Raw genomic sequence first — 26522 nt, 5'->3', positions numbered from 1 at the left:
TGCCTTTTAAGGCCAACTTTCAGAGCAAGAAACTTGTACTATTCATGGTACCACTCCTAGTGCCCAGCACAGGGCCTGACTACTTACTTGCTTAAATGGTTCTTCAAATGTTCTCTTGATATTACTAAGGGAGCAGTCTTCTGGGGACATATGGCTCCTTTCTTTGTCCATCAGGTCCAAAGTGATACAAGCTAAAAACATGGAAGGAATTTCAGATTACTCTGCATAATAATGAACTTTACTGCCTTTAAAGGAAGAAAAAGTTATCTTGCAAATTAAAAGCAGTTAGAACATATTTTGTTTTTTTGTTAGGGTTTAGAGGGACTGTGTTTTACCTGTAAATTAAAATAAGTTTAGGGCAAGTATGTGCTGTTCTAACATATCTAAAGGGCTTTTTTTTTTTTTTTTTAAAGATGTATCTTTCAGAAAGCCAATAAAGAGATCTGACTTGGAGGATGCATGCCCGCCTGAACAATGCTGTAAGATTTGGAGCATCAAGACCTCTCCCTATACCATTTTGCAGTTCTTTGGGTTATCAGAAGAAATCACTGATTGTCCAAATAAAAACCCCTAGGATGCTATTCTGGACTCAATGACTTAGACTTGGGAGAATGTCTTCATGAGGGAATCACATGAAGGGTAAGAGTTGGGGTTTTCCAGCACCTGAATGGAATTGCGATGGAGAAGTCTAGAGGATACAGCTTGCTAAGATAGAGGTGCAAAATCAAGGACAGCGAAGTCGGATTGGAAACTGTGGACATCCTCAGAGAGGACCCATCTAGTGAGGGGTCGACTTCTTAGTCAACACACACCCACATGCTTTTAGACCTGGAGGAGGTTACATTTAGTACTTGGCTTTAAGATTTTCTGTTAAAATAGACTTTATTTTTTAGAAAAGTTTCAGGCTCACAGCAAAATTGAGCAGTAAATACAGAGATTTCCTATATACCCTTTCCCCCCACACATGCACAGCCCCCCCATTATCGACATCCCCCACCACAGGGGGACATTTGTTCTAACCAATGGACCCACATTGTCACATCATTATCACCTAGAGTCTACTCTCGGTGTTGCCCATTCTGTGGGTTTGGATAAATGTATAATGACATGTACCCACCATTGCAGTATCATACAGAGTCATTTCTACGCCCTAAAAATCCTCTGTGAACGAATTCCCTTTTACAATTACCCAGTATATCAGTATAGAAAGTTATGTATATGTATACAAGCACACACATGTCTTGATATTCTGAAGTGGTGACTCTGGGGAGGCTGAGGGTCCGAAAGCAAAAGAGAAATAGAGCAGCAGCCTGTTGAGGAACGGCTTTCTGGACTTTCATATGTTTAGGTCCTATACAGTGATGAGGGCTCATGACCAAGTGAGAAGTGTCAGGGAGAGGTACAGTTGGAAGAAACAGCCTCCAAATGGACAACTCAAGAGAGCTTCCTGACCCGAAATCTGTGCTTGCCTATAAGCCCAAAAGAAAAATCCTCAGGAAGATTCACATTTCACATTAGCATGCAAAAGTCTTCAGGAAAGTCCATTAGTAAAGAAAATAACTTCTTGTAAGGCTGAATTCTTCAAAAACGATCCTTGGATATGTAGCAATATCCATGGTCCTCTGTGTAAGTACTGCTACACAGCCAATAGAAGGGTTTTAATTTAACTATAGGGCGACATCAACAGAGAAGATATTCTTGGAGACCTATGTGGTCCTGGGTTACAAGATAATTTAGAGGTCAGAATACTGCGGATGCGAGCCTTGCTAAGAGACTGCTGCAGTGTTTTCATTCCAGTCCTTATCAGGTATAGGATGAGGACAATGGCTAAGGCATGACAAAAAGGAGAGTCGAGAGTAATTGTTAATGATGAATTGACAGGTTTTTTGGTCACTAATTTCTAAAAGGAAGCAGGAAGAAGGAGGACTCACATAATCATAAAACTATAGAGCAGGAAATGACCTTTAAGGGTCATCTAGTTTGTTTTGTTTTTTGTTTCTTTTCAAGCTTGTATTTAGCCTTAGGACCGTCAAACCTCAAAGTTTCAAGGAGAAACCTAAGTGCAGAACAGAAGGAAGCAGAGGGCTGTGGCAGTGTTGATCAAATAGAAAGGAAAAGTGGGAGGGAGAAGTTTTACCTGTCACATTGTGAAATTTTGGCTGGGAGATTTAGGGTATTCTAGGGCCTCAAAATACAGACTTCACAATTCAAGTATCATTTTTCTCTCACCCTCAGAAGATTCCAGGACAAATAAGGTTCAGAGGCAGGAGTATTTCACAGGAATAATTTTAGAGTCACTGATTTGTGGGAAGACCCATAATTTGGTGGTTAAAAGCTACATCTAGAGTTGGCTATTTGAGACCAATTCCTGGCCCTATGGAGCCTCTCCATATGTTAACATTTAACAAACTGCTTAACTTCTCTGTATATTTCAGTTTTCCCATTTGTAAAATCGGGATAATAATAGAGTAGTCTCCATTGCCCAGGGTTATTGTGAAGATGAAATGAGCTATTCCATCGAAAATGCTAAGCACAATACCTAACATAAGGCAAGAAGTAAATTTAGCTCATTATTTAATCATTAGCTCATTATGTAAGGTTGTCACTATATGCCAAAACTGTGCTAGGTACTGGAGAGGCAGAGTAGAACAAGATACTATTTAACCCTTTAAATAATAGTTACATTCATTTACTGAATACTTACTTTATTACAAGAACCTTACTTATGTTACCTCTTATGGTGATTTAAAATATGTCCACAAATTCTTAGTCACCTCCTTCAAAAAGCAGAGCCCAATTTCCCTGCCCTTGAATGACAGCTGAACTACAGGGCTCGCCGCCAGCAAGTAGAATAGGCAGAAGTGACGACATGTGATTCCAAGAGCAAGTCACAAATGACGTCGTGGCTTCCTCCTTGTTCTCCCTTGATCACTCTCTCTGGCGGAAGCCAGCTGTCATTTTGTGAGGACAACCAGAAGTCTCATAAAGAGGTCCATGTAGTGAGGCACAGAGGCCTTCTGCCAACAGCCAGAGCGAGTGAGCCACCACAAAAGTGGGTCCTCCAGCCCCAGGCAGGCCTTCGGACGACAGCCACCTGACCAGTGTCTTGACTGCAACCTCATTAGACACCCACCCTGAGCCAGAAACACCCAGCTGATTCCCCGAACCACAGAAATTGTGTGAGATGATAAACGTTTACTATTTTAAGTCACTAAGTTTGGGGTTAATTTGTTAAAACAGATAGATAACTTATTTTCAAAAAGCCCCTGAGAGGGATATATTTTTGATCTATTTTATAGATGAGTAAACCAAGGCCAGAGATGTTAATTACTTTATTTCAGTCCACCCACGTGGTATGTGGTGAGAAATAGATTTCAAACTCAGATCTATACGTTTCCAGGGTTTAGAGTATTTCTGCTCCATCACTGTGCCTCCAAAGGCAGAGTCAACAATGCACACGGCACATGTAAGACAGCACTATAAGGAGTTCTATGGTTGGGTTTATTTTTTCCTGAGACCAGCCCAGGGGATGTGAATGAAGGACCCCTAAGGGTCCATAGAAGGGTTATATGAGGAAGGCAGAGATCACCTTAACAAATATACACTGTATCACTTAAGACACCTAACAGATACTACCCCCGTGTTTAAAACAATGAGACAAAAATTAGCTGATAACTTCCCCCACCTCCATAAGATTCACATTTCCTTGAATAAAACCAGACTTCACAGAAATACCTTTCACATGCCAAATTGTTCTCTAACAGGTATCATGGGTTGGAAAAAGCAAGCAGAAGGCAAAACCTAGGGCCATACTACGCTAATGCTTGCCTTATCGCACAAGGCACATCTCGAGTGAGCTGCTTTCTTTCTCTCCCAGGTGCAATCTAAATCATCTCCTATGTCCTATTTTTCTTTAACTTCTCTGAGTTTGGCAGACATGACGATTGAGCCCTAGATCATGCCTTCAGGTTTATGAGGACAGTCATCTGTCATCAGCACCTGCAGTGCCTTTTATAGGGCTCCGACTGCACGAATTCCCTTGACTCTCACTTTCTGACAACTGATGACCCTTTCTCATCTCTAACCACGAAGGCTCAATTCTATCCTTTTCTTTTGCGACAACATAATATGCTATTTTTTTTTTTTTGCCCCCGGGGAAAATAAGAAAGCATAGAGCTCCCTAAGAAGAAAAGGGTGCACAGGGTTTTATCCCTATCACTCATCTGCCCTCCAAGAAGAGAGGCACAAGGAGGGGCTCCTTCAGGCCCAACGTGCCCTGCTCCATGTTGTGACTTTGGTCTGCCACTCTCCCAAACCGCCTATGGCAAAAACACAATATGTGGAAAATTGGAAAGGCAGCATAGAACAATGTTTAAACACATGGCCTTCAGAGCCAAAATGCCTGGGAATTTTTAAAGCACTTAGAAGAATTTCTGGCGAATTGTAACCATTTTATGTGTTTGATTCACACAGGTAGCTTAAATCTATTGAACAAACTCCCATTTCTTTAGAGACCTGCCTCTACTCTAAGATGAAGCTTTAATTATCATTTAATCCTCACAAAAATCTTACAGCATATTAAAGTATTGAAGTCCAAAAGAAGAAAAAAATATGAAACTGTTTAACTATGCCCCCATTCAAAACTAAGAATTTGATTATTTTAAATGTTGACTGTTTTGAATATATAGTCATTCGCATAAAGTCTTTCCCAGTAGTTTTCCTTTATATTCTCTAATTTTGGTGTGCTAGGAAATTATTCTACAGGACTGTATACATAAAATTACATATTCTATACTTCAAGGGGCCACATAAGGCATTTTCAAGCACAAAGTTGCTCATTCCTAATTTTTACTCTATACTTTCACTTGAGAATCTAACCCTGAGTGCTGACTCTCCTTCGTTAAATTTAGTTGTGTATCAGATGCGACTTCATGAGTAAATGAACTTCCTATGTCATGCCTGAAATGCTATGTTCAACTGTGGCACATATTTCTCAGCTCTGCACACAGCCTACCATATATCACAAGCTTCTATGCAAGCACCTGGCACATAGTAAGTCCTCAAAACATACTTTTTAAATGAAATGGAACAGAACTGTCACTTTGCTATGGCGAAGAAAGAGAAGAAAAAAAATAATCAAAGAGTGGCTGATAAATGGGTCATTTATTATATTTAATTGAATCTTTTTATTGGAGTACAACACACACGCAAGCAACTTCCACAAATCACACATATACATTTTCACAAACATTATACACATGTATAATAAACAGCATGCAGTTCAAGAATCAGAACGCCCCCCCAACAACCCAGATGCCATCATGGGGCTTCCTTCCAGTAACTATTCCCCACTTTGACCACACCCTCCACACTAGAAGGAACCACTATTCTGACTTCCAATGCCATAGATTAGTTTTTCTACATTTTAAACTTTACATAAATAGAATCACATCACATGTACTTCTTCTTGTTTGGCTTTTTTTGTTCAACATTCTGTAGCGTCTACCACTACGTTCAATGATCCTCACTTCTGGTTATTCATGGCCTTGTCTTATCCTCTCCTTTTGAGTAACTGGCATCTGACTAATAGAATATGGCAATGTTGAGGGGATGGCATTTCCATAATCAGGTTACAAAAGGTTGTGACTTCTATCTTGCTATACAATTCTACAGCCTCCTTAGCTTGCATGCTTTGATGAAGCAAGCTGCCTTGTTGGAGAGGCCCTTGTGGCAAAGTACTGAGGATGGCCTCTGGCCAACAGCCAGAAAGGAACTGAGGCCCTCCATCCAACAGACTGTGATGGACTGAAAGCCACCAACAGATTTCAATTGTTGAAATTATGAGCTTGGAAGCTGAGCCTTCCCCAATGAGCTTACAGATGACTTCAGAGCAACCAACGCCTTGATTGTAGCCCGTAAAAACCCCTCAGGCAGAGCTGTGTCCAAATTTTCATCCCACAGAAATTGAGAATAATAAATGTTATTTTAAGTCACTAAATTTTGGGCTATTTGTTACCAGCAGTAGATAACTAATGCATATTATTCATCAGTGTTGTTGTATGCACTTGTAATTTATTCATTCTCATTACTTTATAGTAGGGTTTGAAAAACCTCTTTCCTATAAAAGTCCAGATAGGAAATATTTTGGGTTTTGCAGACCAAAAAGTAAAACTGAGGTTATTATGTAGGTATTTTTTATAATTTTGATATATCACAAAATGTTCTTTTGACTTTTTTCCATTTAAAATGTAAAAATTATACTTATGAGTGATATGAAGATAGATAGGGAGCTATATTTGGCCATGGGCCATAGTCTGCCGACTCCTGCTATGGAGGACGGTTTGGTTATACCACAATGCATTTAGCCAATGTATTGTTGATGAACATTCCGGTTGTTTCCAGTTTGTAGCTATTCAAATAACGCAGCCATGAACACTCCTGTATATGTCTTTTGGAAAAGATGTGTATGTGTATCTGTTTGGTACATACATCTAGGGGTGGAACTGCTGGGTCACGGGATAAACTTACATTCAGCTTAACATGCCAAGTGGTTTCCCATAGTGGTTGTGTCAATTTTCACAACAGCAAGAGTATATAAGAGTTCTTACTGCTCCCTAATCTTGCCAAGAGTTGGTATTTTCTGCCTTTTTCTTTTGGCCATTCTAGTAGGAACTTATTATTTTTTCAAAGCTCCCCAGGTGATTTTAATATTCAGCAGTAATTGAAAACCCTTGAGTAACTGCTGCTTATCCTTCATTAGGTTGAACCACAAAATTGCTCCACTCATAGGTTAGAAAAAAGCTAAATATTGGCTATTCCATATGATTAAACTAATATTTCCTTCACATCTTATTTACATTTACGCTAAAAATGAAACTTAAACTGGAATGCATATCAGTTAGGAAAGATCTCAGACTTCCTCTGAAATGAGATTTTTAAAATTAAAAATGAATTTCAGTGATTTTTACATTTTATGATCACCCAGATTCTTAAAAGCTTGAAAGCAAACCAAAGGTTTTCACCTTTGCTGCAGTTAGAATCACCTGTGGGTTTTAAAAACTTAAGTATACCTACCCAAACCCGCAGAAATTCTGAGACTAAGGTGGGGCTTAGGAATGTGTAAAAGGCTGATGCACAGACAAGGTTGAGAACTATTGATACTGCCTGTGGTCCCTTGACTTTCTTTTCCATTTATTCAATCAAAGGAAATGAATGCTTTGGTGATTTTATATACTTGAGAGAGGTGAGAAGCACTTGGATTTCAGTTCTTTCCATATTTTGGAATGCCTGGTTGCATATGTGGTTGTAAAAATTATTTTGGCAACTGTATTTCACTAAATAGGTCTCTCTTTACCAAGGCTGGAAGATTTGGGTTTGATTTGCACACAGCTGTGTGAATTCAGAGTATCATCAAGGGCATTTAATTGATGCACACTGGTCTTTTTTAAAGACCCAGACACAACCATATTACCCAATAGGAGGATTAAGCACATAGGTACTTAGTGGTAAGAAGAGCAGGTATGCACGTGCACACAGAGAAATAAAATTGTAAAAAATATTAAAATTTATGACCAAGACAGAACAAGAAAATCTAAGTAGTTATGATAATGGAAACAATCAGATCTTCGTACTTTAAGAGTTATTTTCCAGAGTCGTTTTTAAACATATACATGGGGGAGGGGCGGAAATGCTGGGCGCTGGGTGGAAGTGGTACCACGTGCATTTCCGAGTTCAAGGCCTTTACAAGTCTTACTGCATGCAGTTTCCAGACAGTTTTCTTCCTAAAGCCATTCCGTTACCTCTACCTGCATCAGTATTTCCACATGCAGGGGGAAAAAAGTTGGGGAACTTCACTTTTATCAGTATCTACCAGCTCTGGAATTCTATTACGCTCCACGGGACTCTTTTACCTGTGCGCTCAAAGCACCCCCAAGCACCTGGAATTAGGACACAGGTTCAGAAGTTGAAAGAACACTAGCACTTAGGCGCTGTTAATTAACAGGCCCTATCACAGACTGCCAACAGGTCCCAGGCCGGGCGAACTGAAAGCTTCCTACCCTGGAAGCCACACAGGCTTCCATCGTCAGACATCCTCAGGTGGAATCCTGGTTCCTAGATTTTGCTCCAAATAACCCCTTAGGGGAGATGCCTATTCGGGATTTTTAAGCCGTGCTCCACCCCTATGTTAAGTGTTAGCTACTTGAACCACGGAGAGGATCAGCTTTATCACCTGACGGGATTCGGCCAAACCACACATCCCGGGGCGCAGAGGTTCAAATTTCAACCGCGCCCTGTGCAGCGACTCTCTGGCCCAGGCGGAGAACCAAAGCCCGCTGCTGGCTCTCTTCTCACTAAATGGGTAGCTAAGGAAGCCAAAAAACACGCTCGGAAGATCACACCAGAAACCCTGCTGCTTCGTGCCTCCCACGCGACCCCTGCCAGGTGCTTACCCCCTTCTAATTGAAGGGATGATCTCAATCACGGGTTTGTACTCTAAGCGCGGAACGAAACCCAGCGCACGGCATCTTGGAATATGTAGTCCCTGACACCTCCTTGGGTCCCCGGGTCTGCTCACGAGACACTCCAGAACGCATTGCTCTAGGTGGAGCAGCTGAAACTGGAGCTGCCATCCGGGTGTGGAGGCGGGGCCGCGCCCCGCGCAAGACTTGGGGCGCTTTCCCGGGTAGGAATGAAGGCGGGGAACTACACTTCCCAGGCCGCCCTGCGCCGAGCTGGGAGCCGGCAGCCTCGCTTTGCGTGACCGCGGCAGGTTGGTCCTGGAGCAGATGAGCGCAGAATTTTTAGGCGAAAGCGCGAGGAGGGGGGGAGCGCGGGGCAAGAGGAGTACCTCGGCCGAGAAAATTATGCATGCGTTAGGGAGGCTCTGAGAGAATGGCTGTGGAAGGTAAGGGACGCTTGGGCATTTTAAGCTCCCTCTCAACCCGCGCACCCCAATACACACATCCCTGGTGAATCTTAGGGAACGTGGGGAGGAGAGGAAAGAGGGTGGTGGCGAGCGGGCCCTTTCCTCCTACACCTCTTGGCACTCACCTGAGCCACGAAAGGCCAGTAGGCGCTTTAGTCAGTTGCTTTGGAAAGACACGTAGGTGCGCAGGACTTTAAGGTTGGAGTGTCTCTAATGTGAAACGATGCGCTGGAAATGGGGGGAAAGTCAGAGAGACCGGCATGAGGTCGCACCCCCAGGTGCCCCTTTCGCTGCTCTCTCCCATCGGGGCTGTCTGGGGGGGCCACCGGGCTGGGGATGCTCTCTTTGCCCCCCACACGTGGGGGAGGACCCTGGCCAGGTGCGTCATCGGGAAGCATGGACTGCGATTGGGTCTAGGGCCCCTTGTCGTGTGCACCCGGCAGGGACGGCAGCAGATGAACCCCGAGAGTGGAGGTGCCCCTACACCTGTCTCTGTTTATACGGCCCTCCGGGGTTAGCAAAGTTTACAGAAATGAAATGGGATCAACTAGGGATAAAAAGGACAACCAACCTATTCGATTTGGGTGAATTCTTTTCTTTGAAGACCACCTTCCTCTTTCCTGGTGTAATTTTGGCCTTTAGCTTTGCAGTTCTGGCTCAACCACCTTTCCTTCTGCGAACTTCCTGGTTGAAAGCAGGGACAGGCGGTTTGTGACAAATCTCGAGTTTTCATTTCGGATTCTCTTATCTCGGCTTTCTTGTTGAGCGCGTAGTTTCTGGGACTCGGGGCCGGGGATGGGGGTTAGGGTAATATGTGGACCAGACCTGGTCTTGATGTCGAATGAGGACAAACTGCGTGATAAAATGAAATGACCATGGGACTAAAGGGGAGCGTAGTTCACCTACAGAATTATGGTTCCTGAGCGCGTCTCAGGTCAGAGGGGAAGGGTGCAGTGTAGGAAAGCGAGGGCATATGCCCTCCAGTTACATCAGGCTTCATGCCAAGGGGAAATGAGCCTGTTCCTTGTAGGCTGGAGGCAGGAAAGAAACACAGGGCTGGCTGGCTTAGAATCGCCCCTCCTTGCCCCAGGTGGGAGAAACTAAACTAATCTGACTCTTGATCTTTATAATTACCCTGAAGTAGCTACAACCCAGCTTCTGTAAACTATTGCCTTTGGGCTAGCTTGGGTTCAGAGATCCCCAAGCTGGCCACTTGTAGTAATCCATATCTAATACGTTTATTTATATATTTGATTTTCTAATTATATATAACATCTCTGACTTTGAAAAAACAGATAGCCAAAGGCTCTTCTATGTTTTCTGTGCAAATGTAATAGGGGGAGAATCTGGCTTTTTGCATGTTATAATTGTTGGTAAGTGAGACAAGACTTCAGATTTAAAAAAGAAAAAAAGTTCATTCTGAGCTTGAGGTCAAGGGTAAAATCGATGTTCTGACACCCTACTACCTCACTCCTCAGATGACATTGATGATCACCTCTTCCCCATCTTTCTGTGTCCTCAATGCTGGACACACACTGGTTGCCAATGCGCAATATAGTTGAAAGCAATTTCCTGCTCACTGGACGAAGTATGGAATTAGTCATATTTCTTGTCTGGTGGGTTAGACCTTACAAAATAAGGGCTTTGGAAGGAAAAACCTTTGGACTGAGGAGAGCTTATTTTATTTCTAGTGACTTATTTGGCTAACATGCCTTTCTAGTAAATAGGAGATCCTGAGTTTGAATCACAATGAGGTCTCTACTTGAAGAATGAAGGAAGTAGTTTAAACTTTGGCTGCAGGTATGATTCTCTTCTGATTTTTGCAAAGTCAGTTTTCTCTGCCTGGAATGGGCCCTTCTTGGCTCCTCTCATTTGGTCTTTCAAGGCTCAGGAAAAACTTCACTTCCTCTGGGAACTGGACCTAGCCAGCCTTTCTGCCTTCCCAGCACTCTGCCCTGTCTATGGGAGATGCCTGCACTCAGCTTTCCTAGCTAGCACCTGTGCTTACATCTATCCTAACACTCACCATACTTATCTGTCACTAGACCATAAGCATGTAACTCCTTGGGGGCTTAGAACCATGCAGTTTGACTTTATATTTCCAGCCAACAGCACAGTACCTGACTCATCCATATAGGTACTCAATAAATGTTGTTGGAATGCATGGGAAATAAATTCATAGAGCTTTTGTAACTGACTCCATAACGGTTCATGGGGTTTTCATAGGAGTACAAATGCCATAAAATAATGGGCTTCTGAGAAATTCGAAAGGGCAGGGGCAGTGGGGGGGGGGGGGGGGGCTTTAAAAGGACATGCCCCTCACTTCAGTTTTTTGTCCTGATACTCAAAGACTCTTTTAGAGCAGTGATTCCTATCTGAGGGGTAGTTGTCCTCCTAAGACATGTTTGGGATACGCGGGGACTGCTGTTGGGGGTTGCTGCTGGTCTTTTGTGCTCGTGGGCCAGGGATGCTAACTGTCTGTCAGTGCGCATGGTCACCCCATACAAAGTCCCCAACCCAATGCCAAGTAACAACCAGTGTTTCGAAGCTCATTGAGAAACACTGATTCAGAGAATAACGAATGTTGGCAGAAGAACTGGAATAGGAAATATATGTTACTTAACATCTGAGCTTTAATATCTACATGTGGAAAAAAATGGGCACATGACTAATTACTTTCCAGGAAAATTGTGCGGATTAAATAAAGGAAAGGACTTAAGGAAGGGTGCCTGGAACAAGGATCCTCAGTAAATGTTACCCGCACTCTCTCCCGTTCTTGGTTTAAAAACAAACAAACAAAACAAACAGTTATACTATTTGGCACATGTTTTGTATCCTGTCTTTTCTAATTAGTTTCAAATTAGAAGGATTTTGCGACGTGTAACCTGTTTTCTAAAGTGAGCTTAAACTTCTAAAAGTGTTAATAGCACGTAAGGAGCTCATTCATTTTGCTGAACCTGTAGCCTTGAGTTTAAGAAGAAAAAGAAGTTCCCTTTGTTTATTTTATGATTACTCTGGTTTGCGTTTTCTTCTCTGGATTTAATTACATCATCTTATTTCTGTTCCCTGGCCTGACCAGAGCCTTGCCCCAGCGGGCAGCTGGACATCCTTGAGTTCTGTTTTCTGGCCATAGAACCTGTGACGGTCTGCATTCAGATTGAGATTATATTGGCATCCATTGCCTTTTTAACAAACCACTGCATTGTCATAAATTACCTGAAATTGCTGGAAGACCGCTAGAGGGGACATGGGACACAGAAAGCACAGGGTAATCCATTCTCCATAGAAAGACTATGTAGATGGTTGTGTCCATTGAGGCGATGTTAACTAACAGAAGTGAGTTGCAGCATTAAACGGGGAGAGGAGAAAGTAGCTTTATCAGGGACTGTGTTGATCACCTTACTCCAAGATTGGGGCCTGGTCCTTGAAGGACCACAGTGGTTATTTCATAAATGAAGCAAGAGAAGAGTTTTCCTACTTGTCCCCAATTCCTCTTCTGGCTTCATCCTCAGAGCTGTGTAAGTAAAGTGGGGTGGACGAATATTGTACATAATATTTCTATTCTAGATCTAATAGAGTAGCCTCTCTTAGTTGGGAGAAAAATGATTTCCAATATTCAGCATCCCCCCCTCGAAGATTTCAGATGGAAGCCGATGTGCTCTAAATGACATTTGTGTTGGGGAATCTGAATTTTCCATCCTGAGTGCACAAATTGGCTTATCAAATGGCCTCTGAGTCATTAAATGCTTGGGTTCCACAGTTTATCTCCCATAAAAGAGTAAAACAAAAAAACTGCTTATCACCAAAACATAAGGATAAGTAAGTAATAACTGGCTGGAGAAAAGGGCAAACAAAATAGACACTTATAGCGAAGAGAAGCAGTTCGAAACGATGGCTCTGTACTCCGCTTTAATTCAGAACCGAATCACAGAGACTCAATGGGAGATAAAAACGTCATGTTTATTACAAGGCCACGTGGGTTATTTTCTTTCTGGCTTTGGATTGGGTGATAAAGTGGACTTGCTAATATTATACTCCAACAGTGAACTTACCCTCACAGGAGTACTTGACTCTGTAATGGTGACAGCTAGAGAGCAGAGAGAATATGGGCTCCCACAACAGGCAGGTGGGTCCTTAAGGGAGGGAGGGAGGCCTGAGCCACCTGTGCATTGTTCCCTTTCCCAGACTTGCATGTCAATCATTGTCTTCTTTGAGAAGAGCCCATGAGAGAGTAAAGACAGACCGGAAGTGTCATTCTCGTGGATTTCCTCTCGTGTGACAGATGAAGCGAGGAGGAAGATTGCTGTCTTGGCGCTAACACACCTGCATTTCCTTGTTGAGAACATCACTCTTTTACCTGGCGGTGCTTCCTGAGGTCTGGCGTTGTCTTAGGCCTGGCCCACGGTAGACCCCGTACAAAGCATGATGAACGAATGAACGGATGGAAGACTGAATGAATTTGTGGTAGGGTTATGGGTGCTCCTGATTCCACATAGCCCCCTTCCACCCTTAAGGAGAACTGCCAGCTGTGTCACAGAGTATATACATGTCGTAAAAGCAGTGGGACTGTGGACGGGCTTCCCTGACAGCTGCTCACCTGTGCAGTGCCGTGGTGTGACTCTGCAACTAACCGCTACCCCTTTCTCTTCCATTTCACTCGTCACCAAGAGTCCTTTTTTTCTTTTTCTCATTTCTTTCTCTAGCTCATAAGATATGACCTTTCCACACCAGCAGTTTCTATTAATCACAGTTTTAGGATATGACAGTGGTGAATAGAAGCCCATCACTAAAAATTCCTATCTGGTGACTGAGCGGGGCCTCAACCTGCTGTGGCAATGGTTCCCGCCACTCCCTTCTCTTCTCAGGACCTCTCAGCCAGTTCAGACAGGGCTTCGGTCTAATCCCACTGTTGTGATGCCTGACCCAGCCCTTCCGAATTCCTTTCAGCTCTCTGTTCGTTTCCCGTGTCTTGCTATACTTGTATGCCATATGCCGGAAGAGGCAAGGGCTGCTGCTTATACGGGGAGATGGTGTGGCACCTTTGCAGGTAGCTGTGTTCTGTAATGCTGAGTCACAGTAGGTGCTGTGGTGACCTGTCACAGGAGGAATAGCCAGGGGTCTGAACCTGGTCCTTGAACTCCGGGGAGTGTCAGATGTGCATTTAATTAATTAGGAGAGGGGTGGGGATTCACTGCAAACTTTCTTCTGCTGGCACTCAGGCAGGTTTTGCATTTTCTGTTGGTAAGCAGTACTACTGCCTGTGTTCAAGGAACTCTACTAGATTTGGGGGAAATCTAATGAAAAAGGAAGCTTAGCACAATCTTCTCCCCGCCCCCTCCACTTTGGCGAAGGAGACAGAGAAGCAGATTAGGCTGAATGATATAAGTGCTAAATAAAAGTCCAAGAGACATAACGTGGGAGGTCTGAGAACAAGTGGAGCATTGAGTTCTGAGCTGGATGGGGAAAAGCTCACCAAGCAGGTAGCATTTGAGTGAGCTTTTAGTTGGATGCTGATGGGTGGGGAATGGGGGAAAGGGCATAAAACAGTGGTGTATGATCTACATAATGGATTGCAACTTCTCCCCCCCCCCCAAGTCCTGGTGTTGTGGTGGTTTAGCCCTTTATGGGCAGCAAAGTGAGTGAGGACGCCCCTGAAGTCATGTCTGGTACGTTCCTTTTCCTACAGGCTCTATTATCTGCCTGGCCAAACCTTCAGCACTCCCCACAGCCCAGTTAGATCTTGCGTATGGTCCTTTTGAAACCACAGGAGCAAGAAAGAAAGCTGCTCTGCTGTAAATCAAACTGATTCCTCCCCAGTTTTCTGAAGTGTAATGTAGCAGCAGTACCAGCTCTGAGCTGGCTCATGAGAGCACACTTGGCTATATTTAGTCTGATTTTCTGAAGTGTGGGTGCAAGAAGCTGCTTGTGTGGCTTCATTCCTCTAGCAAAGAGCGTGAAGGGGCAGCAGCTGTTGGGTGACAGGGGTGGCCGCCCCTCTGCGTTCAGCAGCCTTTTTGCAAGGGCATTGGGACTGGGGAGAGCCAGCTGGCAAGTTCAGTTCCTTTGCTTCTCAGCTGTTCTTGCTGCTGTGAAAGGTGTTTTGGGGTTTTCTAGACAGAACACCAGTTTTCAGTGACTTGACAGATGTTTGTGGATTGGCCATGTGGATTGAACCTCAGCTACTGCTGACTTGAAGAACTGGGCCACAGAATGGGCTCAGGCCTGCTCATGTCACAATGTGGGGGCCATAACACTCACAGTGCTGTTGTTAAATGTACAAGCTCTGCAGCAAACAGGGTATGCACCCCAGCGCTGCCAAGGACCTGGCGTGTGGGCCTGGGCAATTCACTGGACAGCTTAGAGACTCCTTTGCTCATCAATCAAATGGGAATATTAATGGTAATGACCTCAGGCATGTTGAGAGGGTTATTATATTAGTATTAAGAACGCTCTTAGGACCCATTCTGGTAGTTGCTCAATAAACACTCAGTAAACATTGGATAAGATGATGATGATGCTGTCTGTCTCCTTATCGTCCTACCACACTTAAAGTAATTGTTAAGGCCCCATGGTGGTATAGTGTCTGGTACCACACTAGTTGCTCAATGAAGGAATGTAGTTTATCCAGAGTTGGGATAAAACCAACAAAACGTAATTGGTAAAATATGAGGGCTCTCATATTTAAATGTATTATTTGATTTATTATCTGGTACCCCATGGTTGCGAGGTAACAGAGGGAAGTAAATGTTGTTATGAGTATATTCTTAAGGACTCATCACTTAATTTTTCCCCTCCGAAAATTTACTTGACGCTAGCACCCACGATTTTGTAGGCTGGGATCTTTTTGATGAGCACCCATGTGTACAATACAATACGTATGTAAATCGATTGCAAAGAGGAATTTCAGATCTTTCAAAAGGGGGGAAATTTTATGGACTCTCTGAAAGTGACATTGGAAAACCGATGGAATCATACAGCCGTGACCCAGTTAAAAGTTGGCTAAGTTAAGCCTGATAACCATTAGAGAAAAAATTGACCTAAGATGCTGACTTGATAGGCACTAAAGAAAAATATTTAGACCATCTAAGGATTAAAAGAAGTCTTTGGTGAAAACATACCCTGAAACAGATTGGGAAGAAATGATCTATCTTTATAAATGGGCTATGAAAAGTCAAACATGAAGTTAAAAATATTTTGTCCTGCTGACATAAATCTCGTGGAAGTTATATAACAAATAAGTAGATTCTTTTTTGTTCTAAGAATTACACATTTATAGTCTAATTTTGGTCAAATAGATAAATTCAGTTTCTCTTTTCAAGATACAGGATCGTTCGATCTATTTTACTATTGATTTTGAAACTTGAGTCCCTATTTTCAATATTCTTCTATATTAGTATTTTAAAACATTTAAAATTGAGTTATTTAGGTATAATTTACATACAGTAAAATTCACCTTTTGTCGTTGTGTTTTGACAAACATGCACAATGTATTCAGTCTTGTAACCACCACCACAATCAAGTTCAGTTCCTACACCCCAAAAAGTCCATGTGCCCTTTCACTCTACCACAGCCCCTGACATCCACTGCTTTGAATTCTGTCCCTATATTTTTGCCTTTTCTAGACTGTCATATAAATGATATACTACGTTGCCTTTTGGGTCTGGTTTCTTTCACCTGGAGTAATTCATTAAGATCCACCCACATTGTTGCACGTTATCAGTAGTTTAATCCTCTTAATTGCTGAGTCTTATTGCATTTAATGGATCTACCACAGTTTATCCATTCACCAATCGAAGTGCGTTTGGATTGGTTTCCAGTTCTCGGTACTGTTGAATAAACCACTTTAAACAGTTGTTCACAGGTTTTTGTGTGAACATGAGTTTATTTCTCTTGTATGAATAGCTAGGAGTGGGATTTTTGAGTCATAGAGTGTGTTTTAGTTTTTTAAAGAAAGGATTAGCCTTCCAGAGTTACTGTGCCTCACACGTGTTTTCTTCAATTTTGGATTTTTTTCTCTGTATTAATCATCTGATAATGAGGACCCCATAAGAATGGAAGACTTAATGGGGACTATGCAGGCAGTTGGATGGGATTAGAAGGAAGCAGCTTTCTAGAAGTGGGTTCCGTGAGCTGCATTATACAAGAGCATGGAGTGTTGCTATCGTAAAAGACACAGTCTGGTTTCCTGGTCGGTTAAGACTTCAAGCATGGATGTAGCCTAGAAATGCTTAACATGGTCTTAACATCCAGAAGAAAGCTGTTAAATTCCCTTCTATATTAAATAACACCAGAATTTGTCACGTTCTGGGTATTGATTTATTATTTTGTTGTGATGGTGATGGAAAAACAGGTAAGGAAAGCAGTACAGGTGAGAGAGGACTTGCCTTTGGAGAAAATAAGGCGACGACATGAAGATTAGAACGGGAAGACCATGCCTGAGAGGGCACAGAAGGTGAATTTAACTAGAGTGGGGGGCGGGAGGACTTGCCTGCTCATGAGAGGAATTGGTCTTGCCTGCCGAGGGGAATTGTGGACTTCATTTTGTGAAGCCTAAGAAGAGGTTAGTTGACTCTGTTTCTTGTGTGATTTTTTGGAGGATGGCAGGGGCCAGGCTTGTTTTGCAGCCCTGTGCAATTCAGATTTAGAATCGGGCGTGTCATCCGCTGTGTCTGTGCACAGTGGGAGCCTTGGTTAACGAAATCCTGTAAGTTTCAGGTGTACAATTCAACAGTAAGGCATATATATAGTTCATTGTGTGTTCACCACCCATAGTTAGATTTCTTTCTGTCACCACATATTTGACCCCTTTTGCCCAATCTATCTCTATATCCTCCCACTGATAACCCCTCGTCAATTGTCCATGTGTCTCTGTTTATTCGTCCTGTTCATTTGTTGCTTTTAGGTTTATATCCCACATATAAGTGATATCATGTGGTTTTTCAACTTTTTCTGTCAGATTTGTTTCACTTAGCATGGTTATCTCAAGGTCCATACATGTTTTCGCAAATGGCAGTATTTCATCTCTTATGTCTGAGTAATATTCCATTGTATATATGTACCACAGCTTCTTTATGCAATCATCTATCGTAGGACACTTAGGTTGCTTCCATATCCTGGCCACCATGAACATCGGTGTGCAAATATCTTTTCGAATTTATGTTTTGAAGTCTTGGGGTAAATACCCAGTAGAGGGATTGCTGGATCATGTGGTAGATCAATTTTTATTTTTTTTAAGGAACCTCCACACTGTTTTCCATTGTGTCTGAACCAATTTGCAGTCCCACCAGCCGTGTATGAGGGTTCCTATTTTTCCACATCCTCTCCAACACTTGTTATTACTTGTCCTGTGAATAACAGCTATTCTAACAGGTGTGAGATAGTATCTCATTGTGGTTTTGATTTGCATTTTCCTAATAGTTAGTGATGTTGAGCATTCTTTCATGTTTGTTGGCCATTTGTATGTCTTCTTGGGAGAAGTGTCTGTCCAGGTCCTCTGCCCATTTTTTTAATTGGATTGTTTGTTTTCGTTGTTGTGGTTATTGAGTTGTATGAGTTCTTTGTATATTTTGGATATTAGGCCCTTATTGGAGGCATTGCTTGCAAATATATTTTCCTATTTGGATGGTTGTCTCTTTTTCTTGTTGACAGTTTATTTTGTTGAGCAGAAGCTTTGTAGTTTGATGTAGTCCCATTCATTTATTTTTGCTTTTACTTCCCTTGCCTTTGAGATCAAATTCATAAAATCCTCTTTAAGTCCAAGGTCCATGAGTTTAGTTCCTATGTTTTCCTCTATGCATTTATTATTTCAAGTCTTATATTCAGGTCTTTAATCCATTTTGAGTTAATTTTGGTGTGTGGTGATAGGCAATAGTCTAGTTTCATTCTTTTAACAGGCAGCTTTCCAGCACCATTTATTAAAGAGGCTTTCCTTTCTCTACTGTATGTTTTTGGCTCTTTTGTCAAAAATTATTTGGGGCAGGTTCTTAATCTAAGATCACAAGAGGGGACTGAAGGTTTCATGTGGTCATTGACTCCCTTACAACTGTATGCACAACATACCTGGCACTACGTGTATTTTTCACAGGGGAAAGGACCGGGGCTTTCATTTTATTCTCACGAGGGCTAAGGATGAGTAAGCAGAGCTCCATGCGAACACGCATTTGACGTTTTTATTCTCCGATACATTCCAGTGCCTATCTATAACCATGTCTGGTACATGGAAGGCATACTCAACTATGCTGAGTAAACCGAGAACTAGTTAGTTTTTGCCAGCCTCTCTAGACGTTGCTTTTCATAAGGCGGTGGGCTAGGTGGTTTCCCCACTCCATAGTTGAGAGACTGTAGGTCTAGAGAAGAAATTTCCCTGTGGCCGCACAGCTGGTTGGTGCTGGGCCTGGACTCTGTTGCCAACCTTGCCACATTCCAGAGTCCTTGTTTTATCACTGTCCTGGGTTGCTTTCTGGTTTTGTTCCAGTTTGATTCTAGTTTATTAGCCGTCTTTTAGAAAAGTCAGTAATTTAAGAAAAAAAAAATTATCATAAAGCAAACCATCACTTAATTGGGCTCTGTGATAGGGAAAACCTTTTCAGGTCGTTGGCTCATCTCTCTTAAGATGTTGTTCTTGCTATTGGCTCTCTACAGTTGTTTCCTTTTTTGTAAGGAGCCCCAGGTCTTTGGGGTTCTGTTTCTGCTGCTGCTGTTTTCCAGATTCACTTGTGTACCCAGCACACATGAGTGTGCATTTCTTTTTTATGTGGATAATGATTATTTATTGTGCACCTGTGATAAGCCGAGCACTGTGAAAAGCAGTGAGCAATATAAAAGAATCTAAGGCTATGAACCTTTCCCTAGTAGGGCTTATAGTTGAGTCGCAAATTCAAGGCCCCGGTGGTAAAAGGATTCAGCAAAAAGGTGCAGACATGGGCAGGATAGGCTGCGTGGGGGCTCTGTTCTCCCTCCATCAGAGGAGCGACCAAGCCCACAGCAATGTACCCCTCCACCACCCTGGACTCTCTGTGAGAAGTTCTTGGAGGATTTGTTTGTTTGTTTGTTTGTTTGTTTTAAAAAGTGAACTAATGACCATGGAGGGCGGGTTTGGAAAGACTAAAAAAACAAGGAAGCAGAATTCACAAGACAACAAGGGACAAGGGGAACACAGAGGAACAGAACTGGGAAACATTTCGTAGGGGGAAACATTGGATTTGGGGTTGTTTAGTTGTGAGGTGTGGCAGACACATAATTGCTCCCAGCTCCCGAGGGGCTTTTCACTGCTGATAAAATCAAGTCCAGGCTCCTTAGCATCCAAACCTTCCCAGGATGTCACTGCCTTCCTGCTCCAGGCTGATTTCCCACGGTTTTCCTTAAGAATCTTCCCTGACATTCGAGGAGCCAGTGATCAGCTAGCTGTTTGCTGGCCAAGCAGTGCACCGTGTCTTTATGCTGTTCTTCCCACCTGGAATGCCTTTCTACCATAGGGTCACATGTTCTTCTCACGTCCTTCTGTGCAGACGTCGAAGGCAAGAGATTAGGCGGGTGCGAGAGGGAAACCTTGTGTGAGCAAAGCATGACTGTCAGGCAGCTGCAGCGTTTCAGCGGTGGGTGGTGGGGGGAATGAGGAAGCTGAAGCAGGTAGTAGGGGAACCTTTTCAAAATGGAGTGTGTCAGCATCACCTGGTGTACAAAGACAGCCAGCAAGGTGTGTGCGGGGGAAATGCCCTTGGGTTAGTCAGGTGGTAAAGGCATTCTGATGAAATAGGGAAGCAAATCCATATTACAGCAGTTCAAAGATCAAATGGGTGATGAGGAATCTATTCTTGACGCAAATGTATAGAAATAGAAAGAAGGAAATATATGGGAGAAATAGTTGTAGGAAGATCCTGGTCAAGGAAGTTGCCAACACGGTGAGAAGTTGGAAGACAGAGGGCCTTGTCTAGATGGGAAACAAGTAGAAAGGAATCTTTTTTTTTTTTTTTTTAAGATAGAAAATATTTGAGAGTGTTTATAGACTGTGAATTGCTACAGCGGAGAGTGAGATTTTGAAGATACAAAATATAGAAAGTGTAACTGTTAGAGCAAGAGCCATCAGGAGTTTAGGTGTATTATCTCTCAGAGGAGATGTCCTTTCTGGGAAATGTGGATGGTGCGGGGTGCAGATAAGGAGTGTTGTTAACTGTAAAATAAATACATAACTAAAAGGTATTAATACCGTACTATGTGATAGGCGCTATTCATATATTAACCCAATCTTCACATCAACTATGTGGTAGGTACCATTATCATCCCTATTATAAATAGCAAAAGAGATACAGAGAGGTTAAGTAACTTGCCCATGGTCACTCAGCTAGTTAACGGCAGAGCAGAAATTTGATAAAAACAACAGATGTCTATCTAATTTCCTAGTTAGAACACTTTGGAGAATCCTGGATTAAGATATCATCTTCAGAATTTTCTTTAACAATTTGGCTATTAAAGGATGACCTAATATACTGTTATGTCAGTTATATCTCCCAAAAAATTTTTTTAAGGATGACCTATAAGAACATGTGGGTAATTGACAATTTCTTGTATATTAGTTTATTTTTAAATCACTAACTCCAGGTCGGAGAAGGATGGAATAGGAGGGCTTCTAATTCTCAGTTGTTGGGGGAAGGTATAATTTTCAGAACACGAGTCATTTTCTGGAGATGTTAGGCCTTAGTGGGTGCTTGCCTGTGGAGTAGGGGATGGGCGCACAGGCCAGCCAGCGGGTACCATAAGGACACTCTGGTCCTATAGTGTGAGTTCGAAGTTTTAGGAAAACAATAGCAAGTAGGGGTGATGTCAGGAAAGGTGAAGAAGATGCTGAAAATAAACTTGGCCCATTCACCATTTCACCAAGATAAGAATGTGCTCTCCATTTTCGTCTCCTATTTCTTGCCCCCTTCCTGCTTTTAAAGGCCTTAAGATTTAGGTTTCCAGGGCGCTGAGGCCATTGTCCCTGATTCTAATGGTAAGGGAGAGTGATTTTCCCTGGCCGGAGCACGGTCTGTTGCTTGCTAAGTGCCTCTCTGCAACCCCATGAAGCTCCTGCCTCCCTCTGACCTTTGCTTGGCCAGGGTTTCTTAATTGAAACTCAATAGCTAGTAGCTTTGGCACCCGCGTGTTCGCTGGACCTCACCCCAAGGCCGTCATCATTGAAATCATACTGCCCTGGCTTTACACAGCACTCTTGCTTTCCAAAGTACAGTTTCTCATTTGAGCCACGGCTGATCCGTTGGCAGCTGGAACAGGCACTCTTGTTCCCATTTCATAAATAAGGATGTGAAGGCTCCTTTGCCCAAGGTCACATAACTCATTAGTGGCAGAGCTTAGATTTGAGTCTTTTTATTACAGTTTCTGTCATTGTTGCTGTGATTGGAAGGGATGGCACAGTGCCTACTTTGAAGGGGTTTGCAAATGGAATGTTCTAAAAGGGATCAAGAATTTTTCTTAAATTACGGACGAAGGCAGCAGAGTGATGCTCTAGTTCTTGTGATCCTCTGGAGGCGTCTAACCCTTGGCTCGAGTCGTGAGAGATTAAGTCCCCCCCTCCGCTTTTTTTCCTCTCCCAATATTTTCTTGATTCTCCATAACTATATCTTCTAAATAGCTACATTCAAGTAATATTTAAAAACATATTTTTTTCTGGGTATGAAAATCCTTCATATTCACCCTAGAAAGAAAAATCGTGAAAACACAAAGAAGAAACTAATAATAACAATAGCTAACATTTATTAGGCATTTACTGATACCAGCAGCCGGGCTTGCTCTTCAGCCAGTGGACCCTGGTACAACTGTACTGGTGATTGATAGCAATAGGTGGCCCAGTGGGCTGGGACCCAGGCCATACTGATAATTGTTTACTCTGAATGTCCTACCTGTTCACAGTAATCCCAGGAGGCAGTTATTAATATCTCCATTTTCTACATGAAAAAAATTAAGACCCAGAGAGATTAAATTCCCCAAGGTCACCAGCTGAAAATGTTGGAATAAGAATTCAAACCCAAGTTCAGATGAGTTCAGTGGCTACTCTGTTGCCACTAAGTGAGTCAGCCACTTCGGTCCCTCTCTAAATCACTGTAGGGAAAAGTCACATCTGGGCTTTGTGTAAGTAACTCACTGTACCTGGAGTAACTTAAGTCGTTCTAGCAAATCTAAATAGTTGTTTAGTTGTTGATAAAAATTAATGCATTTTATTCTCCCCCTCTTTTTTTTGTAATTGTGTGTAAGCTCAATGATGAATCTCATTCTTAGATACAGATGCCCACTTAATGAAAGCAGTGATGGGAGCTCTTGAGAGGGCAACAAACAACTTTGTCCAAGTTTCAGTAGGCATTTTGTCAGTTCTGTCCCTGTAACTTGTTGATGGTCATCGTCGAGCTCAGGGCCGTAGAAAATACTTACCTCTTATGAAGGCATATCTGTTAGATGGAACGAGAAGACAGTATCCAAGTCAGTCGTAGAACTCAACAGCTGTAACACATTCAAGTCATGCCCTTTATTACAGCTTATTGATCATTCACATGCACTACTTTTATTTGATTATTGCCAAGGCATTTTATTCTTCTAATTTTCAGTATATTCCTCTAACAAGATTTTCTACCTATTCTTTACTTTGGAGTTTCATTTTGATCTCCTAGTCTATCTAGTCATTCTCTAAGGTTTTATCTATATTTTCTTGTTATGCTTGGGAGGCTGTTCAGGCATTTTCTTAAAAATCTTTGATTAAGTAAACATTCAGAATCACTGCATTTCTTATATTTGGCCATTATTTTTGCATGTGCTCTTAGTGTTAAATGTTTTGAAATTAGGATTTCTTTTTCAGGCGATCAAACACCTAAATATTATATATGCAAATATAGACAAATATTTTTACTGTGTACCAAGGATGGTGGCTTATAAACATTTTCTCTAACGCCTACTATAATTGTACTTATTCCCATTTTGCATATGAGGAAACAGGCTTTGCCTAAGTAACCTGTCTGAGTAAAATTTCTTCACTCCTAACTCTTCTTTTACTAAGAAACACTTCATAAGAGATTCTAAATTCTTTGAGTACTTACTATGTGCTGGGAAGTATGATAAACACTTTATAAACTTAAAAATTTAGATTTTATTTTTATTGTATTTGAATGTAACTTAAAAATTATTCACTATCTTCTTCTTGTTTCCTTCGTGTCCTATAAACTTATCACTAATTCCAACCAAAAGTTTCTCTGTTAAATCTCTTCCCAATATGTTCACACATTAGATATTCTGTTCATTTCGTCTTGTTGAAGAAATTGTCCCACAAGAATTCTGATTTGTTTCAAATTGGTCTGGTTGTTCTCTAGACTTGCTTCAGAGCTGTTGTGTTTAAAATTTCTTTTATCGTAATCCTCAGATTGCCTTTCTCGGTGTCTCTGTGTCGGACATCTTCCCCTGTCCTAGGATCCTGTCTTCCTCTTTGTTTTCCCCTTGGTTTTAATGGAGCACATCCTCTAGTTACCTCCTGTGAAAAGGTACATGGGAAGCATTCTTCGGAGAATTTACTTACACGTATCAAAAAGTATATATTCTACTGTTGTACTTAATTGATAACTTGATTAGTTTTAAAAGTTGGAAATTTTCTTTCCTCACAATTTTGAAGCCTCTAATATCTTCCTGTTTCCAGTCTAGTTTTTGAGAAATTTGAAGCCTTCTCATTCTTGATCATTTGTTTGAAATATACATTTTTCTTGAAATTATTTGATCTTATTTCTGTCATTAATATTGCGAACTTTCATGAGATTAGGCTTTGGTGTGAGTCTATTTTTATCCATTGTATTGTGTGTGTAGTTAGTGGTACCTCAAAATGGAAACTCATGTCATCCATTAGTGGGAATTTTAAAAAAATTATTTGATTTATTTTTATCTAATTCATTCTGTACTTTATTTCTCTAGCTGCTGTTTTTGAGATGATAAGTGTCCTGGAGTGGTTCTTATATTTTTAGTCTGTTTCCTATTTCTCATCTCAGTTCTTTTTGTTGTTTTCTGGTAGACTGATTTTATCTTTCAAGCTTCTGTGGCATTTATAATTTCTATCATTTTTAATTTTTCAAGAATTTTTTCTTTCTGAAGTTTTTATAGCACCTAATTTTATCCTGTGGGTATAATGTTTTCATATTGCATTGAGGCTGTTAATGCAAATATTATAATTTTTTAATCGAAGTTAACTTTGCTCTCCATATTTCTTACAAGTCTTTCCCTCCCATTTGTTCATTCCGGTATTGTTTCACATTAGAGACCCCAAAATGTTTGTAGATATTTTGGGTTGAGGCTGTCTGCTCATATTTGAGTGGCCCCATTAAAATAAATTTTTTTTGAAAGCTCTCTGTACGAATGGGGCCTGTCAGTCATGGTTTTCATTGTCAGATGAACTGGGTGTTTTTCGGACAAGAAGAGGGATCTTCCTATGTCAGAATGTTTAGGTCTTTTTTGGGAGAAGAAGGCTTGTTAATTACTCAGAGAAGATCCAATATTTGAACTCCAAAATCTGATTCCACAGTCTGTGCCCTTACCCACTTATATTGGTAACTTCCAGATAAGGTTCTAAGTCTGGGTATATTTTATTATTCCTAAGAAAATTAACAATCTAACTGTAGATTTTCTAGGGATTCTCATTTCTGAAGATGATTCTTTTAACTAGAAATTTCTTACCACTACAATTATAATCTTTGTGTACCCGCTGCCCGCCCCCCACCATGGTTGTATTTAAACGCCTAGAAGAATACCTGGTGAATAGTAGGTGCTCGGAAGATAATTGCTGAATGAATTCACATTTTGCTCAATGCATCAGGCTTTCGAACAATTCATGATAGGATGTAGAAAAAGCCCAAGTTCCCTAAGTTCCATTCCGTGCCGTAGTACATGTGTACACACTCAGATTTGACAAAGGCAGTCATGCAAACCAAAATAGATTCAGCCCTGAAAGAGAGGTTTCCTGTTAATGGAACTTCTTGGGGCAAGGGTCTATTTCTTTATAGTTGGGACTGAGAGTTATTATTGAGGTGATCATAAATTGGACTGAAAAGAGCAAGTGGAAAGGGATGGCTGGCGTACAGAACTGGTTGACCACTCGTAGGAACTTGCATGTACTTGTGTGTTCTGATTGCTGCATTTAGGATCTTGAGTTAAACATGCCTTCTGCTGACTGCTTCCTAGAGACCTTCCTATCTGCTCCTTAGTGCTGATGGGGTCTTTTTGAACTTAAGATGGAAAGATGTCCCCAGGGGCCGTACACATAAGTGCCTCTTTCCATCCCAGCTGGTCTGCCTCTGTGTCTGCCCACCAGTCCTTCATCAGTGGAAATGGGGTTGAGAGCTGGATGATACTGAGCTGGCCCGGAAAAGCCAGTTGTCAAACCAAAGGATTCAGCTACTTGCTCTCTAATACTGCTTTTGTCCCCCACTTTGACATCTGGGCTCGCATTCTCAGGGAGAGATCAGTGGGTTCTACCTTCCCTGAAAGAAGCAGGAAGAGAGCGAGACCACGGCACTAAAAATGGTCTCCTGATGAGATTAGGGCAACCATGTTTAAAGATAATTGTCCAGAAAAACTT

The 26522-nt window shown here is 41.8% G+C and overlaps 1 protein-coding gene and 1 long non-coding RNA gene across 10 annotated transcripts in view; one reads left to right on the top strand and one right to left on the bottom strand.

The window, feature by feature from the left end:
- Positions 1 to 9463, bottom strand: part of LOC105292240 — a 31139-nt gene extending 21676 nt beyond the window's left edge. Inside the window, exons 1-2 of the long non-coding RNA XR_895903.2 lie at positions 9052 to 9463; positions 88 to 191 (exon numbers count right to left, since the gene is read on the bottom strand). This is a non-coding gene — a long non-coding RNA (uncharacterized LOC105292240). The remainder of the gene's footprint in view (positions 1 to 87; positions 192 to 9051) is intronic.
- Positions 8727 to 26522, top strand: part of SAMD12 (sterile alpha motif domain containing 12) — a 369255-nt gene continuing 351459 nt past the window's right edge. For 3 of the 9 annotated variants that reach the window (XM_011360376.2, XM_023530790.1, XM_011360375.2), the window contains exon 1: positions 8732 to 8905. In XM_011360376.2, the coding sequence (XP_011358678.1) occupies positions 8893 to 8905 (13 nt within the window). In that variant the 5' untranslated portion in view covers positions 8732 to 8892. Of the gene's footprint in view, positions 8906 to 26522 lie in introns of all 9 variants that reach the window. The other 6 variants (XM_023530787.1, XM_023530786.1, XM_011360374.2 and 3 more) reach the window with 4 other exon arrangements.

This window comes from Pteropus vampyrus, unplaced genomic scaffold (assembly GCF_000151845.1).
Source record: "Pteropus vampyrus isolate Shadow unplaced genomic scaffold, Pvam_2.0 Scaffold54, whole genome shotgun sequence".
NCBI classification, from domain to species: Eukaryota; Metazoa; Chordata; class Mammalia; order Chiroptera; family Pteropodidae; genus Pteropus; species Pteropus vampyrus.
The sequence above is the reverse complement of the archived record's forward strand: the minus strand, read 5'-3'. Positions and strand labels throughout refer to the sequence as shown.